This window comes from Martes martes (genome assembly GCF_963455335.1).
Source record: "Martes martes genome assembly, chromosome: 11".
Taxonomy (NCBI): domain Eukaryota; kingdom Metazoa; phylum Chordata; class Mammalia; order Carnivora; family Mustelidae; genus Martes; species Martes martes.
In genome coordinates this window covers 52,522,414-52,545,388 of record NC_137899.1, presented here as the reverse complement: position 1 = coordinate 52,545,388, position 22,975 = coordinate 52,522,414, and the positions used below count along the sequence as shown (strand labels likewise).

Genomic DNA, 22,975 nt, shown 5'->3' with positions numbered 1-22,975 from the left:
GTTTTGTTTTGTTTTTAAAGATTTTATTTATTTGACAGACAGAGATCACAAGTAGGCAGAGAGGCAGGCAGAGAGAGAGGAGGAAGCAGGCTTTCTGCTAAGCAGAGAGACCGATACGGGGCTCGATCCCAGGACCCTGAGATCATGACCTGAGCCGAAGATAGAGGCTTAACCCACTGAGCCACCACCCAGGCACCCCTAAACCTACTGTTCTACTACAATTATTAAGAGGAGGGAGGAAATGACTTTGTATAAATGTTAGTAGACAGAATTAAAACCACACAATCTACTGGGCAGGCTAAGGATATTTGAGCCAAGAACTCATGCTAAGTTTAGTATTGAAATTTGCGTATGTGTGTGTGTGTGTGTGTGTGTGTGTGTGTGTGTGTAAAGGGAATGAACATGTATTATAAATCAAACTTAGTAAATTAGGTAAATTTCACATCAAGTATGAAAAGTAAGTATTAAAGAGTCCAGGATCCCATAAATGACATTTTGCATGTCTTTCAAGCCATGGCCACTACGTTTTACGAACTAGAGTTAAGTAGATGAATTAAAAGATGGTAAGGAAGGTATTTAGCAAAAAGAAAAAAGCAGGGCCACAACTGTGAAGCCACTCATACAAGGACTCCTGACTCCTAATAGCTTTTGTCTTTCACTTTGACTTCACTTTCTCTAAGTGCTAGCACATTTTCTTCAGAATAATTGGAAGGAATAAGAAAGACTTGGTTGAACCATTAACAGAGTAATAAATAGCTTTCTGGTTTGAAGATGAAGGAGGTATATTTTTACTTTACTCTGTGATCTGTGTCAGATCTGAGGATTTGTTACAGGATCACCACAAACTGACTTTGAAGCTCCAAGTCCTCTCTCAACCTCTCTGCATTTGGACTGGGGTTAGAATTTGAACTCAGCCATTTTCTAAATGCCTGACCTAAGGCAACCGTTTTGCTATTCTCAAGCCTCCATTTCTTCATCTGTAATTAAGAGATGGTGACTAACTGATATAAGTTATGTTATATTTATATAAATATATTATACATATGTATATATAAAAATATAAATATAGGGGCACCTGGGTGGCTCAGTGGGTTAAAGCCTCTGCCTTCGGCTCAGGTCATGATCCCGGGGTCCTGGGATCGAGCCCCGCATCGGGCTCTCTGCTCAGCGGGGGGCCTGCTTCCTCCTCTCTCTCTGCCTGCCTCTCTGCCTACTTGTGATCTCTGTCAAATAAATAAATAAAATAAAAAAAAAAAAAAAATATAAATATAAATAAATTGCTGGCCACTGTCTTTGGAATTTAATTAAGTCTCAATACAGACTAGCTTTTACTGTTGTTATTGTCACTATCTAATATCCCTGCCAATAATAACATTTTGGCCTTCTGTACTCTTTAATGCTGGGCAACACTGCTTTTGCATATATTTTATGACTAACTTAGTTGTATTGTTTTCATTTGTGAAAAAATATCAAAAACTCTGTCAGCACAGAATGCATTTCTCCTACATCCCCGCCTTTATGTAGAAATCTATTTGTCAAGCTTGGTTTAAAAATGTTAAATCAGCATTCATTTGATTTTTTTTTTTTTAAGCATTTGACAAGACTTTTTTCTCCTTAACCTGTTACAATCTTGAAGGAAATTATGTGAAAGGAAAAGGAAAAAAAGAAATTCAAAAATAAGGTGGACATTCAACATTGGTCTACCTGCCTGATAGCTATCAATGAAAGTGTAAATATTTCTCATCTTTGCATGTCAGGTTGGGGTACATACACACACACATTGGTATATAGATATATATACATGCATACATATGTTAATGTATACACATATACCTGTTTATTTATCAAATTACTTTATAAGCCAACTATCTTCTGGGGTAGGGAATAAGATTCTCAAACCATTGAAGCATAAGTGTTTCATATCAGCTTTTTGGACCTTGATCTTATTTTTAAAATTAAGAGATGCATTATTTAAAAATTACATGCCTTTCTCAAAGGAGATCCAATCATTAGTACATAGCAAAAGACACCTTTAAATCATCTAAAAAGGATTGACTGTGATGTTAATCAAGGCTCTTTCAGTAACTCATTGTAGCTTTCCTAGCTGCCAATACTATTAAGATTCTTTTGCTGATCTGCATGAGTTAGTGATTGAAATTCTTATCTGAAAAAAAAAAATTCTTATCTGAGAGTAAAAATGAACTTCAAAATTTTAAAAAGTTACATAATCACAGTTAACAATAGTCAAATGTAACTACATCAAACGTAAAAATTTCCATGCAGCAAGGAAAATAATCAACAGAGGAAAAGGACAGTCTACATACAGAATGGGATAAAAATATTTGAAAAGCATATATTCAATAAGGAATTAACAGAATTAACATTCAAAATATATTAAGAACTTGTACAACTCAACAACAACAAAATAACCTGATTTTAAAATAGGCAAAGAATTTGAAAAGACATTTCTCCAAAGAAATATACAAATAGCAAAGATGCATATGAAAAGATGCAAAAATTACTAATCATCAGGAAATGAAAATCAAAACTGAATAAATTATCACCTCATACCAAATATAATGGCCACTGTCCAAACAAACAAACAAACAGAAAGTAACAAATGGTGTCAAGGATGTGGAGAAATTAGAATTATCCTATGATCCAGCAATCCCACTTCTTGGTATATATCCCAAGAAAATGGAAACAGGATCTCAAAGAGATAATCGCACACCCATTTCACTGCAAATTATTCACAATAGCCACAAGGTTGAAAAAAATCATATATACATATATATATAGAGAGAGAGAGAGAGAAAGAGAGTCAGTATTACTCAACCCTAAAAATGCAACTCTGCTGTCGTATGCTATAACATGGATAAATCTTGTTATAGCTAAGTGAAATAAACTAGTCACAAAAGATAAATAATGCATGATTTCATGTATGTGAGTTATCGACAATAGTCAAACTCATACAAACAGAAAATAGAATGTGGTTACCAGGTGCTGGGGTAAGGAGAAAACAGGGAGTTGTTCCAGGGGTGTAGAGTTTCAATTTTGCGTGATGAAAAACTCTATAGAGATCTTTGTACAATAATGTGCATATAGTTAACACTACTGGACCGTACACTTACAAATAGCTTATGTGTTAAGTTTTTTTTTTTTTTTTAACCATGGTAAATAAGTTCTGTAAATGAAAGCATATTCACAAAATTTACAAATAGAAAACTCAACCCCAGGGGCGCCTGGCTGGCTCAGTCGATAGAGTATGCTACTCTTGATCAAGCCCCATGTTGGTATAGAGATAAGTGAAATATAAAATCTTTTAAAAAAAGGAAAAGAAAACTCAACCCCAATATCTTGACTCAAATTTTGATAATTCCAGTTTGTAACAACAAGTAGGGTTGAAATACAATTAAAAATCGATTTCTTTAAAGAAAAAAAAATTGATTTCTGCCAACAATATCCTCCCATTTTAATGAATGAGTGAAAAAAATGCAAAGCCCTCCTCAATTTTCCTAAAAGAAACCAGCGATGTCTTTGATAAATCTTCTCCACTGACATAAAACAAAAATATCAACTATTATTATGTCTCAGTGGCGCTTCCTCTCAGAGTAACTCAGTGTACAGCAGAGGCCATGCGCCTGTGGTGTAGAAACCTCAAGATCTTCCCTATGCTTAGTCTTCAGGAGGTCCAGGCACAAGATGTCAAACCCTTTGCTGAACTCTGAGTTGTACTCACAGGTAGCAATGGTCCTTGGCCAGTTGATGTGAGTTGTGATCATAGTTCTGCAACTTAAGAGCTAGAACATTTTGATCATTTTGATCAAGACCTATACAGACTTTGTGCTTTATATATATTTTTACCATGGTAGCACAAATGACACTGTATTTTCTCCATTTGTTTACTTGTCCATTTCTCCAAGAGACTGTAAATTTAGAAGTCCATATGGCTACCTCATTTATCTTGCCATTCTGTGGTCGTCTTCTCATTCCTTGGCTCAAGTCCCAAGCTCAAGTAGCTGTTCAGTACACATGGATTGAATTGGCCTGAACTATTACTGATTATACATAGACTGAACTGCAATTTAAAAAAATAGGTGAAGGACTCTGGTTAATTTATGTACCTAGTCACATACTTGTAAGTTACATGCAATAAAATATTAGGCTGATATGTAAAGAAATTTGGATTAATGTTTGTTACAAGTCAAATGATTTCTTCACTCTTGACATAGGTGTTTTATTGACTTATTCTTGGAAATATCTATTTGAAATTGCATAGTTGCCTCCACCATGGTTAATTTTTTTTTGTAACATAAATTAGAATTTTATAAGGGTATGTTTTTAAAAAGAAATCAGGTTATATTATTTAATGCCTACATTCAAGTTTCTTCTTTCAAGTTAATAATGAATATTCTTTCCTTAAAAAATCTTAGGCAGATCTCTCTGAATTAACTCCTACCTCATTACTCAATTCATTTCAAACCTTACTCATGTTCTACTTTATGACACTTTCAATAAAATTGCAATACTGAAAAAGAGAGCTCTATGAGAAATTGCTGTGTTTCAGTCATAAGTTCATTCTCTATAGAGAATATGGGTGTTCCTCAATATTAAAAATATATTCATTCTTAAAAAGTTACCACCGGGGCGGGACGCCTGGGTGGCTCAGTTGGTTAAGCCGCTGCCTTCGGCTCAGGTCATGATCCCAGAGTCCTGGGATCGAGTCCCACATCGGGCTCCTTGCTCTGCAGGGAGCCTGCTTCTCCCTCTGCCTCTGCCTGCCTCTGCCTGCCTCTCTGCCTGCTTGTGTGTACTCTCTCTCTCTCTCTCTCTGGCAAATAAATAAAATCTTAAAAAAAAAAAAAAAAGTTACCACCAGGGCACCTTGGTGGCTCAGTGGGTTAAGCTGCTGCCTTCGGCTCAGGTCATGATCTCAGGGTCCTGGGATTGAGTCCCGCATCGGGCTCTCTGCTCAGCAGGGAGCCTGCTTCCCCCCTACCTGCCTGCCTCTCTGTCTACTTGTGATCTCTCTCTATCAAATAAATAAATAAAATCTTCCCCCCCCCCCCAAAAAAAAGTTACCACCACAGGAAGTTTTCTTATATGGACACTGCATAGTAAAATCAATGTGTGGTGGTGTATGGATGCCCTCGGGGGGAAAAAAACAACTCTAAATTCGCAGTTAAAATAAGATAAAAATGAAAAAGGAATCACACATAGAGAATGAGAGAATATAACAATGAATCTCAAAATAGAAACGATAATGAAAGATTTAAGTGCAGCTCCCCTGAAGGACTGATGTTGAAAAGCCTTAGAAGATTAAAAGCAGAGCTTTCACTTGGCTGTTGTTTGCTTGCCCTTAAACAAAACACAAAATCCCTGCAGCTCATAGGTCTCTAAGAAAATTTAGGCTTGACATGGGTGATGGCAGCCATATTAACCATGGGGTCATTATAAATGTCTACACTGTGAATGTAAATTATGCTGTAGGAATTATGTTGGCTAAGAGGATTTACATATTTAGGTTTTGATTTCCTTTTCTTTTCCATTTAACATTTTTATTTAAAAAATAATCAAAAGGTAAGGATTTTCTCCACAAATTATATCAAAGCGAAATATGCCAATTATTCTTTGGAAAATTCTGAATCTATTGGGAAGCCATAAATATATTAGCTCTGAAACAAAGATACTTCCTTTGAGACTGATTGTCATGTATTCAGTATAGGTCTGTCCCACTGGTTGCTCCAAAGGCCAGGAAATGCCAGAGGTTAGGAGTTGTGTCTTGGCACTTAGGACAGTAGTACACACTGACTAGATGCTCAGTGTGATTGACTTTAACTCTTGGAGGACATGATTAAGTCCATATGCAAATCCTCTTGAAGTTCTAAACTGTGAATGTGTCTAAAATTAATTAAGAATCTCAAATCTGGGACTCCCAATTTTAAAATGTGGATATTTAAATAAGTTTATCACACTGGACAAGTCACTTTGATTCAGAGAAATTGCTGTTAATTCAGCTGGAAGTTTAGGCAGATGTCTTCATTGCAAATCAGAGTCCCAAGCTACGGTATGTATTTTTCAATCTCTTTCTTTTCCAATGCTCTTCATTAATTTTAAAGCCTGAAAAGTATCAGGAATATAAGCGTGACTGGAATCTGACTAAAGAGAATTTTAAAAATTCGAACATATCAATTAAAAAAGAAAAAAATTAAAAATGTCTTTGACCTTGAAAGGGAGACTAAAATACTGGGAAAAATCCTTGAAGTGACTAAATGCGTTAACCACCATCCTTTCTATGAAAACAAAACTAAAATATCCTTATCCAAAATAGCCAATGAAATATTCTCTTTTTCAACAGTAAATTCACCAACAGATTTAGAGATTTTGCAAGATAAAGAAAATCACATTAAACATACACATGAACCAATAAAAGAAGCTTGATTTAAAATGACAGTTTGGCAGCTAAGATGGGGTTAAAATGATTCAATGATAATTGTTTTGAATTTCTACTAACACAGTGGTAACAAGCTGACTAAAAATTTCCGACGAGAAAATGATAATATTCTCAAGCCTATATTAAGCACAAAGAGCGACAGCTCTTCTTCACATCCTTACAATTCCTTTTTCTACCTTCCCCAAGCCAAAATGTTATCATTTCGTATAAATGAAAACCAAAGCCAAATGGGGAAAATGCCAAGATTTGGCTAAGCAAATAGTCAAAACTTCAGTGGTTTTATCTGCAGCACGCTGAGCGACCAAACAAAGCCAAGATATTGTCCATCTTTTTGACAGACAAAGAGCCTCTGAGGTCCAGAGTGACATGCCCGAAGGCTGGCACGTGATTGGGCTAATTAAATTAAATAGCAGGAAACAGCTTTTCCATATGCCACTGCCTGGCCACACACAAACTGTAACAGTAATTCTTTTCTACTACTCAAGGAAAAACGTAACCATTAAAAAATATACATTATTAAATATACACACCACCCCAGAATCATAAGTTGAATATTCACATAACTTCCCTGGCCTGGACTTCAATGCCAGAAGTCTAAGAACTTCCTAATTCACTTCAGGGAGCCATCCAAAAGCCCATGGTAATTAAAGAGGACGAAACACACACACACACACACACAGACCCCCTGCCGCATCCACCAAAGTTTATCAGCCCTTTAAGCCAATATTCTGATTGCTTTGAAGACACACTTCTCCACTAAATCAAATCAAAACCTCAATACTTCTGAATCCAGGTTAAAATCTATTTTCTACCACTTTTATATCCTCCCTCCCCATTACACAGATCAATTGAAAAAAGCATAAAATCTTTGTAGACTCTTGAGAAAACTCTTCTCCCATGCCACCCCCCGCCCCAACTTCCTTACCCAATAACATAACTTTTTCTAAGTTTGCCAAAGTGCTTCTATCTTTTGGTTAAGACAACACTGTTTTAATATTATTTTAAACTCATCATATTTTAATGTTTCTAGAAGAATGTCCCTGGGTTGGTAGGTGCTCCCCATTTTTATCTCATGGTTTTCATTAGCTTTGATTTCTACTCGTCAACTTAGATAAAGCAGCACTGTGATGGAAAAAGAAAGGCAAGGAGACTGCCTCACAGGGATCCTGTATTAGAAAATTTCAAGGTAACTTCATAGACAGAAAATTCAGAATCAGTGCAGACCATGGCTTATCTATTTAAACAGAAACATTGAATATATAATATACAAACTGTAAGTGATACTTAATTTGGGGGGGAAATTACATTTATAGTGGCCAGTATTCAGATGTTACAAATATTCCATTATGCTTTTCTTAACTGAATTTAAGGATCTTCATTAGACTAATTATTTCTTACTATATGAAAGAGTTGACTGAATTAATAGACCATGAGCTAATAAAATTATAGCATAATCTTCAACTACAAAAATACACCCAATTCATAGGGGTTCCATGTTACTCAGAAAAAGAAAAAAAGAAAGAAAACTGGAAAGGAGCAAGTAGAGAAAGAGAAAAATCTAACCTTTGAAACAGATTTGAAAAGTTTTTTGAAAACTAGTCAGTATTATTATTTTTTACTTGGTTTATTACACATGATTGTAGGACGCCAAATGTCCTCCAATAAGCATAGGTTGGCAATGCCCATTTCAGTCTGTGTTTGTGTATATATGCCAGAAATCAATAAGCAATTATTATTATTATTTCTCTCTGTCTGCCTTAAAAATTTGTATTTGAATGTTAGGGTGACCAAAATCCAAGAAATTCAAAGCCTAGGAGAAAATGGTCAAGCCACATAGAACTGACTTGGTAGGAGCCGGTGAGTGATCAGCTTCTTAAGTGAAACCAGGCCTGAGTGAGCAGAAGCAGTCCCCCTCTCATTCTTTGTCCCCCCTCAAAAAGCTGTATTTCTCTCTTCACACCTTTCCCAAATGTCACGCTCCCTTCTGGATCCTCATTCTTGCCACAGGTCCCTGGGTTAATATTAGTAACTTCCTAGGGTCACCCATCCCTTTAAACATCCAGGACAGTCAATAGATGCCCGAAAGCAGACAAGTTAGAGGGAGAAAAACAAGGTTGAGAGTCAGTGCAACTATAGACCTGCCCTAGCAAAACTTGAGATCGAGTCTTGGAATGTTCAGGTGATCAATATTCTTTAAAGAAAGATAACTAATTTAAATAGTCTGGCATCTAATGAAAATTGAGTAGACATTAAAAGGAGCAAAAAATAAGAACCACGTTCAAGAAAAAAAATTAAGCAGTAGTAGCAGACACAGAAATGGCAGAGACAGTAGAATTAGCAGTAAAGCGCTTTAAAGTGAATATTATAAATATGCCCAAAGACTTAAAGGGAAACATGAATACAAGAAGGCTATAAATAGAAAATAATACAGAAGAACCAAATGAAGTGTCGGAAAAATACACTATTTTAAAGAAAATTTGTTGGATGTGAGTAAATGAAGCTTATTTGCTAGAAGAAAAGAGTATGGCAATAGAAATTATACAAACTGAAATACAAAGAGAAAAAATAATAAGAAAAAAAATGTACAGAGACTTGTAGGGTGGTGAGATGATATCAAGCCATCGACTCTAGGTGTAATGGGAGTCCCAAAAGAAAAGAAGAAATATTAGAAGAAACAATGTCCCCCACATTCCAAAAATGGAACAAGTACAAAACCACAGATGCAAGAAGCTCAGTGACCCCAATGAAGCAGTAGAAAGAAGAGAGAAAAGGAAGGAAGGAAAGAAAACCTGTATTAAGCCAAAGCCAAATCATAAACAAGTTGCTGAAAACCAATGACAACAAGATCTTCTTAAAAGCAAGCAGATGAAAAACATACTGCATGATTTTAAGACTTGCTATAAACCAATAGTAATCCAGGTTCTGTGATCTTGTTGTAAAGTTAGACATAGAGATCAACGGAATAAAAGGAAGAGTTCAGAAATTTGCTTACACATATTTGTTGATTTCCAACAAAGGCATCAAAATAATTCAAAGGAACAAGGATAAGCTTTTCAAAAACTGGTTCTTAAGAATTTAAGACACCTGTGTAAGATAGTGAACCTCAGCCTTTCTTCACACCATACAATAAAACCGTATGGTTCAAAATGGCTCTTTGCCTTTAATGTAAAAAATAAACTAGAAGAAGAAAACATAGAAACAAATCTTTCTTAGATAGGGCATTGAAGGATTAACCAGAGAAGAAAAAATTGATAGAATGGGACACATCAAAATTAAACCATTCTGCTCTGGAAAATAAGCTATAGGCTAATTGAAAACATTTACAACATATAGACACATGCAACGGGGGCACCTGGGTGGCTCAGTGGTTTAGCATCTGCCTTCAGCTCAGGTCATGATCCCAGGGTCCTGGGATTGAGGCCCTTGTTAGGCTCCCTGCTCAGTAGAGTGCCTGTTTCTCTGCCCCTCTGCCTGTCCCCCCACCTCATGTGCTCGTGCTATCTCAAATAAATAAATAAAATCTTAAAAAAAAAACAAAAAACCCAAAAACTTGCAACAAAGCAGAATCAACAATTTACCAAAGAAGTTCTACAAATGGCCAGTAAGCATGTGAAAAGATGTGCAACATCATTAGACATCTAGAAAACACAAAATAAAACCACAATGAGATTCTATTACACATCCACTGGAGGGCATTATCATTAAAAACAAAACAAAACAAAACTGACAGTACCAAGTGTTAGTAACAGGAACTCTCTCATACCTTGCTGATGAGAACGTAAAATAATAAATAACCAAAAGAAATTTGGCAGTTTCTTACAAAGGTAAACAAATACCTAACAACTCAAAAATTCCACTTCGAGGTATTTACCCAAAAGAAATTAAGACAAATATCTACAAAGACTTGAATACAGTATTCACAGCAGCTATTAATCACCCTTCTTAATCACCCACACCGGGAAATAACCTAAATTTCCATCAGTAGAAGAAGCATCAACAAATCGTGACATATCCATATAATGGAACACTACTCAGCAGTAAGAGAGGACCATTATTACTGGTACACTCATGGATGGATCTAGAAGCATTTTCTGACTGGAAAAAAAAAAAAATCCAGCCAGAAAATATCATAGATTCATTTTATACAATTTGTTTATATGAAATTGTAGGAAAATCAAAACTAAAACTAATGCATGGTGACAGAATACAAAAGAATGATTGCCTGGGGCTGAGGGGAGAGTCGGGGTGGGGGCTTGATTAAGAGAAGCAGGAGGGAACTCTTTGAAGGGATATAAATATTATATTTCTAGATTGTGGTGTACAAATTTGTCAAAATTCATTAAACTGTACATATATAATGACTGGGTTTTTGTATATATTTTCAATAGAGTAGATTAAAAAATGAGTAAGATTTAGAAAGTTAAAGTAACTAAAATAAAGCCCTCATTTCAATTCATTTAGCTCAACATTTTAATTCAAATTATTATAGAAAGAAAAAAACCCAGGACATTAGAAATTGGACTTTTTAGAATCCCTGGGAGAGCCTCTTGGGAAAAAAATTTTTCATCTGCCTCTCTATCGAGAAGAAAATTATATTGAGATACATACACATACATAAAGGCATATAATATAGTGTGATAGTTGAAATTTGTATGAGATAAAGAAGATTTAAGAAAAGAGAATCAAGTTGAATATTTTCATGAGTTTGTCAGATGATTCAAGCAATAAGGCAAAAAATCAAACCACTTAAAATATGTACCAGAAAACTGAATGTCAAATTTACTTTGATTGGTGAAGTATAAATACAGAGGGATTTGATACATCACCATCATAACCAAAACATATCTAGGATGCTAAAAAAGAAGAGTGTAAAGTAAGCTTATTCTTTATCATGTTAAATGGAGGTAGAAGAGCGAGGATGGATGACTATTCAAAACGAGGGAGCAATTTACTGAGATGGAGGCATTGACGCAGGATTTCTTGCTCCCAGATGGAACAAGTTTAACATTCACCCAACTAGAGAGAGTGGAAAAAAATCCTCCCACCCAAAAAAAGATTCTCAGAGCATTTGTTAAAAACCAAAGACACAGAAAAGTTGCGTACTTTTTTTTTTCCCTCTCGATTCCAAAGAAAGGCAGAGCCCAATGCAAATGGAACAGGAGAATCCCCTACAGGGTCCTGGGCAAGGCCGGTTCCCTGAGGCCTGCTTCCTGCTTGCCGGCTTTGGTGCGGAGAATGGGGTTGGGAATTAATGCTGGAGGAGAGTTGTGCCTAGACAGAGCTTATCAGAAAACGGTCTCCCTGGCCGAGATATTTTCTTAATACACCATTTAGAACGAAAACCATGTGGGGTCAGTCATACCTGGTGTTGTTTTAAGTCTGATGAATCCTTAGTTGAAATCTTTAAAATAAGTCCTGGGGTTCTTTCTTTGGTCGCTACAGGAGGTGGGCCGAGAGGGAGCCGAGAGGAAGAGTAACTTACTCACAGATTCTCGCAAAGGACATCCCAACCTGGGTTGTTCCCCCACAAATTGTGAAGGGGCTGCAGCTGAGTAGGGTCTGGACCGCCTCCTGCGCTGACGTGGGCTCTCCATACATTGCTCTTGTCTGCGGGCAAGGACACGAACACGGTGGGGAAGCAGGGACCTAGGGCTTTTAATTTAGTAATGAGAAAGCTACTCACTATTAAAAAGTTAAACTGAGTCTGAGATAGGTTCCTACTGGGAGTTCCAAGAAGTTCCTAGTGATGCTGCATTAATACTGACATTAACGGCAGCAGCTCGTTTTTACTCCGGACCAAGTTTGATACCATATATTATGTTATTTACATTGACTAATCCATTTAAGCTTCACAGCAACCCAACAAAAGACAACAGTGTTATTCTTATTTAACAAATGAGTAAACTGAGGCTGGGCACAATTAAATAATTTGCTGACAGAAGATGATGAGGTTGGAACACCTGTGGTCTGACTATTGCATCAACATTGTAACCACAGGCAGTTCCTCCCAAGGATCTCAAAGACAAGGAGAAATGCCACCGTTTAAGTTTGGTGTGTATGCAGTCAAAACAACTTATCAATATTCGGTTACACTTCTCTTTATTTAAATATGCATAAAGATGAGGTTGATTTAATCTCTAAGATTAATATGCATCATTTTTTCTTCTTTCCCAAATATACCCTTCAAAAATTATCTATAGAATACATGGATATAGGGGCGCCTGGATGGTTCAGTGGGTTAAAGCCTCTGTCTTCAGCTCAGGTCATGATCTCAGGGTCCTGGGATTGAGCCATGCATGGGGCTCTCTGCTCAGCAGGGAGCCTGCTTCCTCCTCTCTCTCTGCCTGCCTCTCTGCCTGCCTCTCTCTGTCAAATAAATAAATAAAATCTTTATAAAAAGATTTATTTATTTCTTTATAAAAAGAAAAGAATACATGGATATAGAAAAATTAGTATTATGAAACCATGAAAATTATGTTATACTGTATTTTTATAAAAATACAGTATCTTTATAAATACTGTATCTTTATAAAAATACTGTATCTTTATAAAAAGATTTATTTATTTCTTTATAAAAAGAATACATGGATATAGAAAAATTAGTATTATGAAACCATGAAAATTATGTTATACTGTATTTTTATTTAAAAATGTGTCCCGGGGCACCTAGGTGGCTCAGTTGGCTAAGCCTCCAACTCTTGATTTCAGCTGAGATCGTGATCTCAGGATCATGAGACTGAGCCCCTAAGTGGGCTCAGCTGAGCCCCTCCATGTTTGCCCCTCCCCCTGCTCATGCACATGCTCACTCTCTCTAAAATAAATAAAATCTTTAAAAAAATAAAAGTGTCCAGTATTACAGTACAATAATGCTTCATATAGAATATAAATTATGACAAATCAATTCAGTTTAGGGAATATCTAATAATAAGTTTACCAAGAAAATAATTTCCATCATTAACCCCTGGCTGAAAATAAAAATTAAATAGTAACTATTATCACTAGAGCCCATGTAAAAAAAGTACTACTAATGCAGACAATTCAGCACAATAAATAGTCCAACAAGTAAAAAATCATTCTATATTTCACATAGAAAACAAAAGTGAGCCTGAAATCATAATAGAGAAGAAAATGTCCTTTAGCCATTATGAAATTTGAAAGAAAGAATTGTAGAATAAAACTCAGCTCTGGGTGTTAAATGCAACTGATAAACTGTCGAATACTAAAACAACAACAACTAAAAATCAACAGCAACAAAAAATAAAATCTATCAAATGAAGGTTAAGTAAGCACTTCATGGGTTCTTGGTGTGGTGCTAGGAACACTGTATTTGCACTGGCTTCAAAAAGCAAAAAGACACGACAGGTATTAATTAAAGAAAACTTATACAGTAAATTATATGGAACAAATTCCAAGTTGACTTAAGAGTTAGGGTGGGTTCGAGAAATCAGAGATGGCATAAAGGAGGGAAAAGCAAAGTAGGTTTTAGAAAAGGGAGTTAAAGTCTTTCCAGATAGCAAAAAAGTTTGATGAAATTCATGAGGTTGGAGTCCCACGCTAGGAATTTGCTGTGCGTGATTAAGTGATTCAGACTGGGAGGATGAGTGCTTGGTCTGAGTATGAAGGCAGAATTATGAAACACCATGATACCATTTAGATGAAACAATTAGGTAGATGTTGTAGGTTCTGTTATAGAGAAGGCGAAAACGGTATTGGTTTTTTACAGGAAGTTACTGAATTAGAATAAAGATCACACTGATGTGGAAGGATGCTATTGCAATAATAAAAGAATGAATTTGTTTCACTATTAACGTATTGACAGAGGAAAGCAGAGCCAAAGAGAAAGTAAAGAGAGAGGATGGCTTGCAAATCAGAAGCAGGAGTAAAAATTGCTTATAAGAAATAAAGGAGAGGAAATAATCAAAGGTGATTTCATAATTATCTGTCCAGTGTCTAAAGAATGGTTCTGTTAACAGAAATGGAAAAGCCAGATAAAACAGCACATTTTACAGATAGTGAATTTTAAAACTTTGAGATGCAAGTGGAGAGAGAAGAGGATTGTCTTTACAATTGCTAGTATTAATAAAGCACTTGATAGACTTCAAGTTGTCTTTAAGGTTAAGAAAGAGATCTTTAAACCCTTAAATCATTAAGATGGGCACATCTCTCCTAACACTATCATTTTACAGGTCTATGTTAGACTGAGGAACAGCAATAGAAATATTCTGGCATGAGCAAATATTAATTTGTTCAGGTTAAATAGCCCACCTATGTCTAAAATGACGTAGTGAGATCTGTTAACATAATATAAAATGAGAGGAAGATGAGCCAAAGCAGCATTCTATAATAGAAAAAATAATGTGATTTAAAAGAAAAGAAAATACGTGAGCCATCAATGCAAGCCACACATATAATCTTACATTTTCTAATAGCCACATCAAGAAAGTAAAAGAAAAGCGATAAGCTTAACTTTAATAATGTTACATAAGCTAATATATTTAAAATATTATTTTAAGATATAACCAAATAAATCATTGTCACTTAGATATTAATATATTTCTGATACTATGGCTTTGAAATCTAGTGTACATTTTACACTTACAGCATTTCTCAATTTACACTAATCACATTTTAAATTCTCAGTTGATATATGTGGCTACCGGTTTAGAGAGTACAAATACAAGGGTCCTTGCAGAAATTTTGTCAACAAAGGCACATGGATCAAAGCAAATTTGCAAACATGAGTTCAACATAAAATTTAAGTGCAAAGTAGACATGAGTAAAAATGAGTAACCAGGATAGAATTCTGCAATATATATGAAGAAAAATAACTCTGGTTTAGTTTTGAAAGGTCACCAGAGAAAAGCCATTTCTTAAAGGAAAGACAAACTTAACGTTTTCTTCAGTTTGTATTAGATACAATAAAGAGCAAGACTGTAGCATTTAAATGGTTCATTGGGAGAAAGAGAAAAGGGACAGCCTTAAACCCAGGAAGCAACAAGAGACATCAAGAGAAGTGGCAGACAAGCAAGATGAAGAGCAGCTAAAAATAAGGAAAACAGAGATGATCCATGAGAAGGTGGAGCCCAACGGTCAGTAAGTTCTTCTCCCTTTAAAAATAACACAAATGGAAGAATATTTTTTTTGAAAGTGTATATAACTGTAAAACGGATCAAAAATCTAAAAGTAAATGCTAAAATTAGAAACCTTTCAGAAGGAAACATGGGTGTACATCTTTGTGACATTGGATTTGGCAATGGTTTCTTAAATATGACACCAAAAGCACAAGCAACAAAAGAAAAAATAGCACTTAACAAAAATACAAATGTTTGTGCATCAAAGGATGCAATCAAGAAATGAAAAGACAACCCACAGAATGGGAGAAAATATTTGCAAGTCATATATTTGAGAATTTCCAATTCATATTTTGATATCCAGTAAATATATTTAAAAACTCTTACAAATCAACAACAACAACAAAAAAACTAAGAAGCCAATTTAAAAATGGCTTGAAGACTTGAACAGACATTACCCCTCCAAAAAGATACAAATGTCCAGTAACTAAATTTAAAGATGCTCAACATCATTAGCAATTAGTGAAACAGAAATCCAAACAACACGTTAATACTTCACATCCACTAGGATGGCTGCTATATTTTAAAAAAGGAAAATAAGTGTTGGAAAGGATGTGGAGAAATTGCAACTCCTCTTATCCTGCTAGTGGGAGTAGAACATAGTTCAGCCTCTGTAGAAAACAATATGGCAATTCCTCAAAAGTTAAACAGAATTACCGCAGCAATTTCACTCACTCATACTGAAGAGAATGATGTGTGTTAACATAAAAGCTTGCACATAAATGTTCATAGCAGCATTACTCATAAAAGCCAAAGAGTGAAAACCAAGTGTCCATCAGCTAATGAATGGATAAACAAAATGTAGTATATTCATATGATAAAATATTATTCAGCCATAAACATGTATGGAGTACTGAAACATGTACCTTGTAAATATTATGCAGACACACTAACGGCCACATAGTATATGATTTCATTAATACCAAATGTCCAGAATAGACAAATCCATACAGACACAAAATAGTTATAAGAGGTTGCCAGGGGTTGGAGGGAGAAGAGAATGGGGAGTGATTGCTTAATGGCTACAGGATTTCTCTGAGTTGATGAAAATATTCTGGAATTAGATAGTAGTGATGATGTCATAGTATCACAAACTAAAACCCACGATATACCCAAACCCACTGAATTATATACTTTAAAATGGGTAAAATGGTAAATTTTATGTCATATGAATTTTATCTCAACAAAAACAGAAAACAATGTGCAACAAATAGCTCAGAACTTGTGAAGAAAAATAATTCGCCTAGTCTTGGTGGCTACTCTATCAACAGGCTAAGCAACTGTTTAAATTAGAAGAGAGAAATAAAACAAAAGGATAGATACTACCACAGCAGTAATAGCAGTAAGTATTGTGAGAAGAACCTCTAGCTGAGTTAAAATGCAGACAGAACAGAACAATCGACCAGAAATATCAGATAGTCTATTTTGGAAACTATGAATGAAGAGTCCAAGGAGCTTAGGTAAAAGCCATTAAAAGTCAGGCCATATTTCAGGAAGTGGTTTAGGCCCCTGGACAGCTCCAGGTATTTCTCTCCAAGTCAGACTCTCCCAAAGGGCTTTAAAAATGTAGACTCCTGGGCTCTCTGTCAGAACAGAATCAGAGCCTCGGGTAGGTGCGGGCAGAATTCGAATGGCCAACAGCATCCCTCAAGAGGACTTTTACGCATCTTTCAAGTGAAAAATCACCTACGAAGACAAGAACTCAAGACAGGTCTCTATTTTTCCTTTCCTGACATTTTCTACAGACTGTTTTAGGTCAGAATGGTTATCAAGTGCATCCTCACTAGGTCCAAAAAGGTTTTAAAAGGCAGCGTCCTAACTGCTTAGAAATCGGTATTTGGCTTCGGTTGGGGAAGGAAGGGAAGTGGCAAAGGACAGCTGTGACCTAGTTGATATCTTTTTCCTTTTCTCCCCCCAGAAAGTTAACCCCAAGGGCAGGCATTCTATTTCACCCCATCCTAAGACTGGCTTTGGTCAGGAAAAAAAGAAACTCACTAATTTTCATGATGCAAACGGTTGAACATCATGTGTCCAATCATGATGCTGCTCATCTATGCATGAGACCAAAAAAAAAAAAAAAGAGTCCTCATCTCCTCCTAATCTCCTACTTTGTAGCCATGATTAAGAGAAAATTGATTCAAAACAGTTTGGAAATGGTGATGGGGAGGAAGGAGAGAGAGAGAGAACTGGTGATTTGATAAACCTGGACAGATGAAAAGAATTATTGCATAAATGCTGTGGGGTAGTAAAAGGAGAGAATAAGGACTCCGGTGCCAGAGTGCCTAGGTTCAAATTAGAGTTAGAGTCACTAACTGTGTAACCTTGACCTTATTTAACTTCTTTGTGCCCCAGTGCCCTCATCCCTACACCGAAGACAATAATATCTACCCCATAATGTTGTTGTGAGGACTAAATGAGTTGCTAGACATGTATGTTTCCAATAGTTAAAAAAGTGAAAGTCTTTTTGTAAATCAAGATGGTCCCAAAAGGTTGCATTGTCTAAACCTTACAGTTTATAAGCCTTAAAAGAAGGTATTATGAAATCAGAATAGAAAACCTTTCAAATCTAAATCGAGAAGTTCTAAAAAGTTACATTCCCAGTATCTTCTTTTATTTGCCAGAATTCTTTGATTGCCCTCCCATGCTTTTAATACCCAGATGGAGGAATTATCAATAATAAAGGGAATGGTAATCTACCTCTCAAATTCTTCTCTTGCATCTCCAAACTCTTGATTATAATTGATTCCAATTTGTAGACCTTGATTTATCATTGTTAATTCACAATTGCATACCCACAATTCAGTGCTTCCATTATCACATAGAAATGCCAAATTTAAATAAATACTGTTGTCTACCTAAACATCCATTGAGTACTAGTTTCCAAAAAAATTATTAGTATCTGAATTCCTTTTTAACATCCTTTAGAGAAAAAAAAAAAGTATAAAATAAAGTAAAAATTTTTTAAAGACAACCTTTTTCAGATCTATGAAAAGTAACAGTCTCCATTTCAGCAGCCACCTTCACCAATGAGAAGGTGGACTTTTACTGCCAGAACATGAAGGCTAATGTTTATTTACTGCAAGTCTTGGCAAAAAATATTTTCCTGAAGAGAAAGTTTTTAACATGAGATTGATATTTTTTATTGAAACCTCCACTTTACACATCAAAAACCGGATATACATTTTAAAAGCATTATTTAATTGGTTCCTCCAACTCTTTTTTGAGGATCTCTGGTACCAAGTGAATCAAGTTTATAAAAGTCCAAAGGCAATTTTTAGGAAATTATAACTAATGGTATTCCCACAATTCTGACCAAATTATCAGGCTTATGGCATTACGGGATGATAATCCATTTTGTAATAGTCAATGATATTAGCTCCAGAATTCTCAACAACCTAATGCAATATTGTTGTGGTTTAGAATAATTTTAATTTGTATGATGCTACTAAAGTTTAGATTAAGGGAACAAAAACACAGTAACATATTATGAAGTACTGACTGACTGAAGTTTGCTAGCAACTGACCAGACGAAGAGTTGGGTATGTCATGGTGCAGGGATGTCTACAGCCCAGTTTCCTTTATCTGAGCCAGGCCCCTTGTGCTTTACACTAGTATTATAATAATTGTTTCCATAGAAGGGGAGGTCATTTAATTAGGTTTTTTTTTCTTTTTACATTTATGTGCTGTTACTTTATACTTGTAGGTCAGGCTGTCACTGTAATAGATAAAATTATTATGATACATGGAAAATTATTTATTTTGATAGTTATTGAGTGCCTGTTACACTGGTGGGATTATGTTAACCTTTTTAAAAATGATTTTTTTAAGTTGAGCAAAGTTAGGAATTAACATTTATTTATATAAAATTTTATATTTGGAAATCGACATCAAACATGATAACATATCATGAAAAAGAGGCCACACTGGGAAATGGAAAAGGCAACAAATTTTACATGTGTTTGCTATTTGATAATGGCTGACAAAAATAGTTTAAAATCATTGTTGGGTTTATTATTTTTAATGGCATAAGAAATAACTGCTCAAAATATCTTCATTTTCTTGTTTCAACAACGAATGGCAATCAATTTTGGTATATGAGACCTAGCGCATCAGCTTCAGATCCGATTAAGTATACCAAGTTTACACAAAGCCAAATGTATGAAAGGGGATCTTTTAAAAAAAACTTTATTTGAGAAAGGAAGAGACTTATAACAGAAGGCAAGAAGGAAACATACAAACAATATATTTACAACACAAAACAAGAGATCACCTTCAAGGGTGTAAATTATAATAAATACAGTAGATTTGAAAAGAGACATTTATCAATTAATTCTAAGATGAATTAAGTCCAGCTTTCTTTTTCACTGGTTCCAGGTAGTTTCTTGATTAAATTCAAAGACTATCAAATTCAAACAATTAATGTCCACCAACTGTACTGATGAAGCTCTCTCAAATGACATTATAAAAAATAGGTTTTTTTTTGTTTGTGATTACATATCTTTGAAGTAATATTATACAAAAGTCTGCTCAGCCACATGTTCCTCCCCAAATAAAATGTATTTTAAAAGATGCACTATCCCTTTTTTATGAGATTGAAAAAAGACTTTAAAGAAAATGAATATTTATGAGATGGAAAAAATATACAATTTTATCTTAGGAATGCCATATTTTTAATGCAAAACAACTGACAAAGAATCATTTTAATCTTAAGGAATATACTAACCAAAATATGGTGCTAATAGGAAAAGTTGCCTATTATAGGTATTTGTCAAATTATCAGAAGGACTTTCATTATATGGAAAAGTTTTAAACTTTCTAACTTCTAGTTATGTTAATTTAATTTGAATGGAGACTTTTTAAAAAAGGATAATGTATCTTTAGCAGTGACTTTTTTTAAGAAATATTTTTTAAATGTCACAGCAAAATGTAAACAACACGTGCCAATAACATACAGTTGTTACAATGTCTACATTTGGCAAAACCGCTATATCTCCTTTGAAACAGGATACTACACCTCAAAATACCTTGGATTTAGAAATATAAATATTTTAATAGAAAAAAACCTCACAAAGATTCTAGGTCAATTTGGATTATCCATATTAAAGGGGTCTTAATACAACGAATCTTTAACTAGCTTAACAAAAGTAAACCTATAAAACAAGGTAAACATATCAAAAGGGAGTATGAAGGAAATGTTCCAGTGAAAAGCTTCCTTAACAATTTCCCTACTTGCGGTGTTATTTTCTTAGACAATAAATCAATTCATAGAGTGCCCTTTAAAAACAGAAAGAGTAAAACACTATCCTCCGTTTTTTTTTTTTTTCCCCTACATTCCTCATTACATGAATCACTTGGACTTCCTGTTTCCACAAGGCATTTCCTGTTCAGCCTCATAGAATCAGTTTTCTGTAGGAGAACAGCAGGAACCTGACAAAGAACGGACTTAAATAAACAGAGTCTTCTGTTGCCTTCAAAGTTGTTTGTATTTCATAGCATCAAAGGACACAGTCCTTCTGAAGGTGCATTATATACAAGTAGATTCCGTTGTTAAGCCTAACTTTCCTAAATTTTTATTTGCCAAAGTGGTATGGTATATGCCAAGTCACTATGGAATTCTATCTAAGATATCCTAGTGATATGATTATAAAATATGATACACCTTCTTCTTTTAAACATGATTGTGACTTCGTATCAGATAATCATCATACCATTACTGTGTTTTCTACAATTGTAGATACAATATAGTATCTGATTGGACCATAATGCTGCACATTACTTCTGGCTATTATCTGCATCGGCTTCATTTGATCTTTTTCGATAGACAATGTCATCAAATAACATAAGATAAAAGTAAAATGAGCAGTGCTAGGTGAGACATAATGTAATATTTAAAATAGTGCTGTACTTTGCAGTCTATATATTTAAAACCACCTCTATTCCTAATATTTTCAATTGCATTCTATACAATAACCTAAGGACTATTGGCGTGGTAACCAGAACATTTAACTTAACAAAAAAGAGAGAGGAAGGAAGGGGCAGACTACCTTTAACAGTGTTCAAGACTGTAGTATGATACATTATGTACAACACTGTGAAAATTGAATTCTACATATCAAAAAAAAAATGAAGAACTAATAGAACGTTTCATTGATCAGCCTGGGTGACTATGCCCAGCAGTCACTGATCTCAACAGAGAAACTAAAAACAACAGTGATTTCGTTTTCCTTAGAATTAATGGATGTGGCAGGCTTTGGGATGAATTTAAAGCCTATTAATTACTTGTATACTTATGTAGTATAATTTTAGTGTAACAAGTATTTCCTTACCAGTGGAGTTTCAATGAAACCTTGATATCTATATAGAAATCAGTATATAGAGAAATCTCTATATAGATATATCTGCATTAAGTAGAATCCTTAAACACTAAAATCAAATCATTCAGAAATATAAACAGATAGGAAATAATATCCATTTACCAAAACCGGCAATGCATTTCATATTCAGATAATGACTTTAATTACAAATCCTGGAGCTAAATCTTTGCCTATTACCTGTTGCATAAAAGCAGCCTGCTCCCCAGATTCCATTTCCTGGATCTGAGCATCTTCATCACTGTCCACTGGTTCCTCCTTGACCTTCACCGCCCCAACTTGTCCCAGTGTGTCATCCACACAAGCACTGCTGTCGCTCCTAGTGCTGTTGCCACTAGAGGGCGCTCTGTCTTCCTGCATCGCCTGGTCCCCCTGAAGCTCTTCCTCCGCTTCCTCGAGGTGACTGCCTGGTTGCTTCAGTTGTTCAATAGATTTCGAAAGCAGCTAGAAGAGAGTGTTCAGGGGTTCAAAATTCAATAGTTCTTGGTGGTAACAGAGAAGCAAAACACACTTTCATTTCTAATGACTCTACTTCAGTACATTCTGGTTTCTAGTTTCTGGACGTCAACGGCAGAATGAATATGTATGCGACAAACTTCCTCAGTGATACCACATCTGAAGCAGTCCCATCCCCGCCAGATTGTGTTGGTGTGGTAGGCAGAGAACGAGGTCTCTGAGTGCTTTCTTTCATGGGTTACCCTTTCACACACTTAGAAAATGGTGGGGAAAGGTAAACAAGCGTTTTCAGTGGGAACTGTGAAACTTTGATAAGTACAGTTCATACTGAGACAATTTAATCCAAATAAATCTGATAATATTCTTCTTCAAAAGAGAAAATGTAATGGAATTAATGGAAAAGTAATGAAAACCTTCCACAATCTCATTTTTTTGACAGATGTCAGCTACTATAAAATATGAGCACAAATGCTAAAGCCTTGTCTATCTAGTTTTCCCATACCTGAATGGTCAAATGATAAAACACCTACTTATATATACTGGTAAAACATGGAAATATTGAT

At 35.2% G+C, this 22,975-nt stretch overlaps 1 protein-coding gene across 1 annotated transcript in view; it reads right to left on the bottom strand.

Annotated features, from left to right (window-relative positions):
• Window positions 1–22,975, bottom strand: part of HDAC9 (histone deacetylase 9) — a 526,228-nt gene that overhangs the window by 337,353 nt on the left and 165,900 nt on the right. Inside the window, exon 11 of the mRNA XM_080818413.1 lies at window positions 22,137–22,400. Coding sequence (XP_080674539.1) covers window positions 22,137–22,400 — 264 coding nt within the window. The remainder of the gene's footprint in view (window positions 1–22,136; window positions 22,401–22,975) is intronic.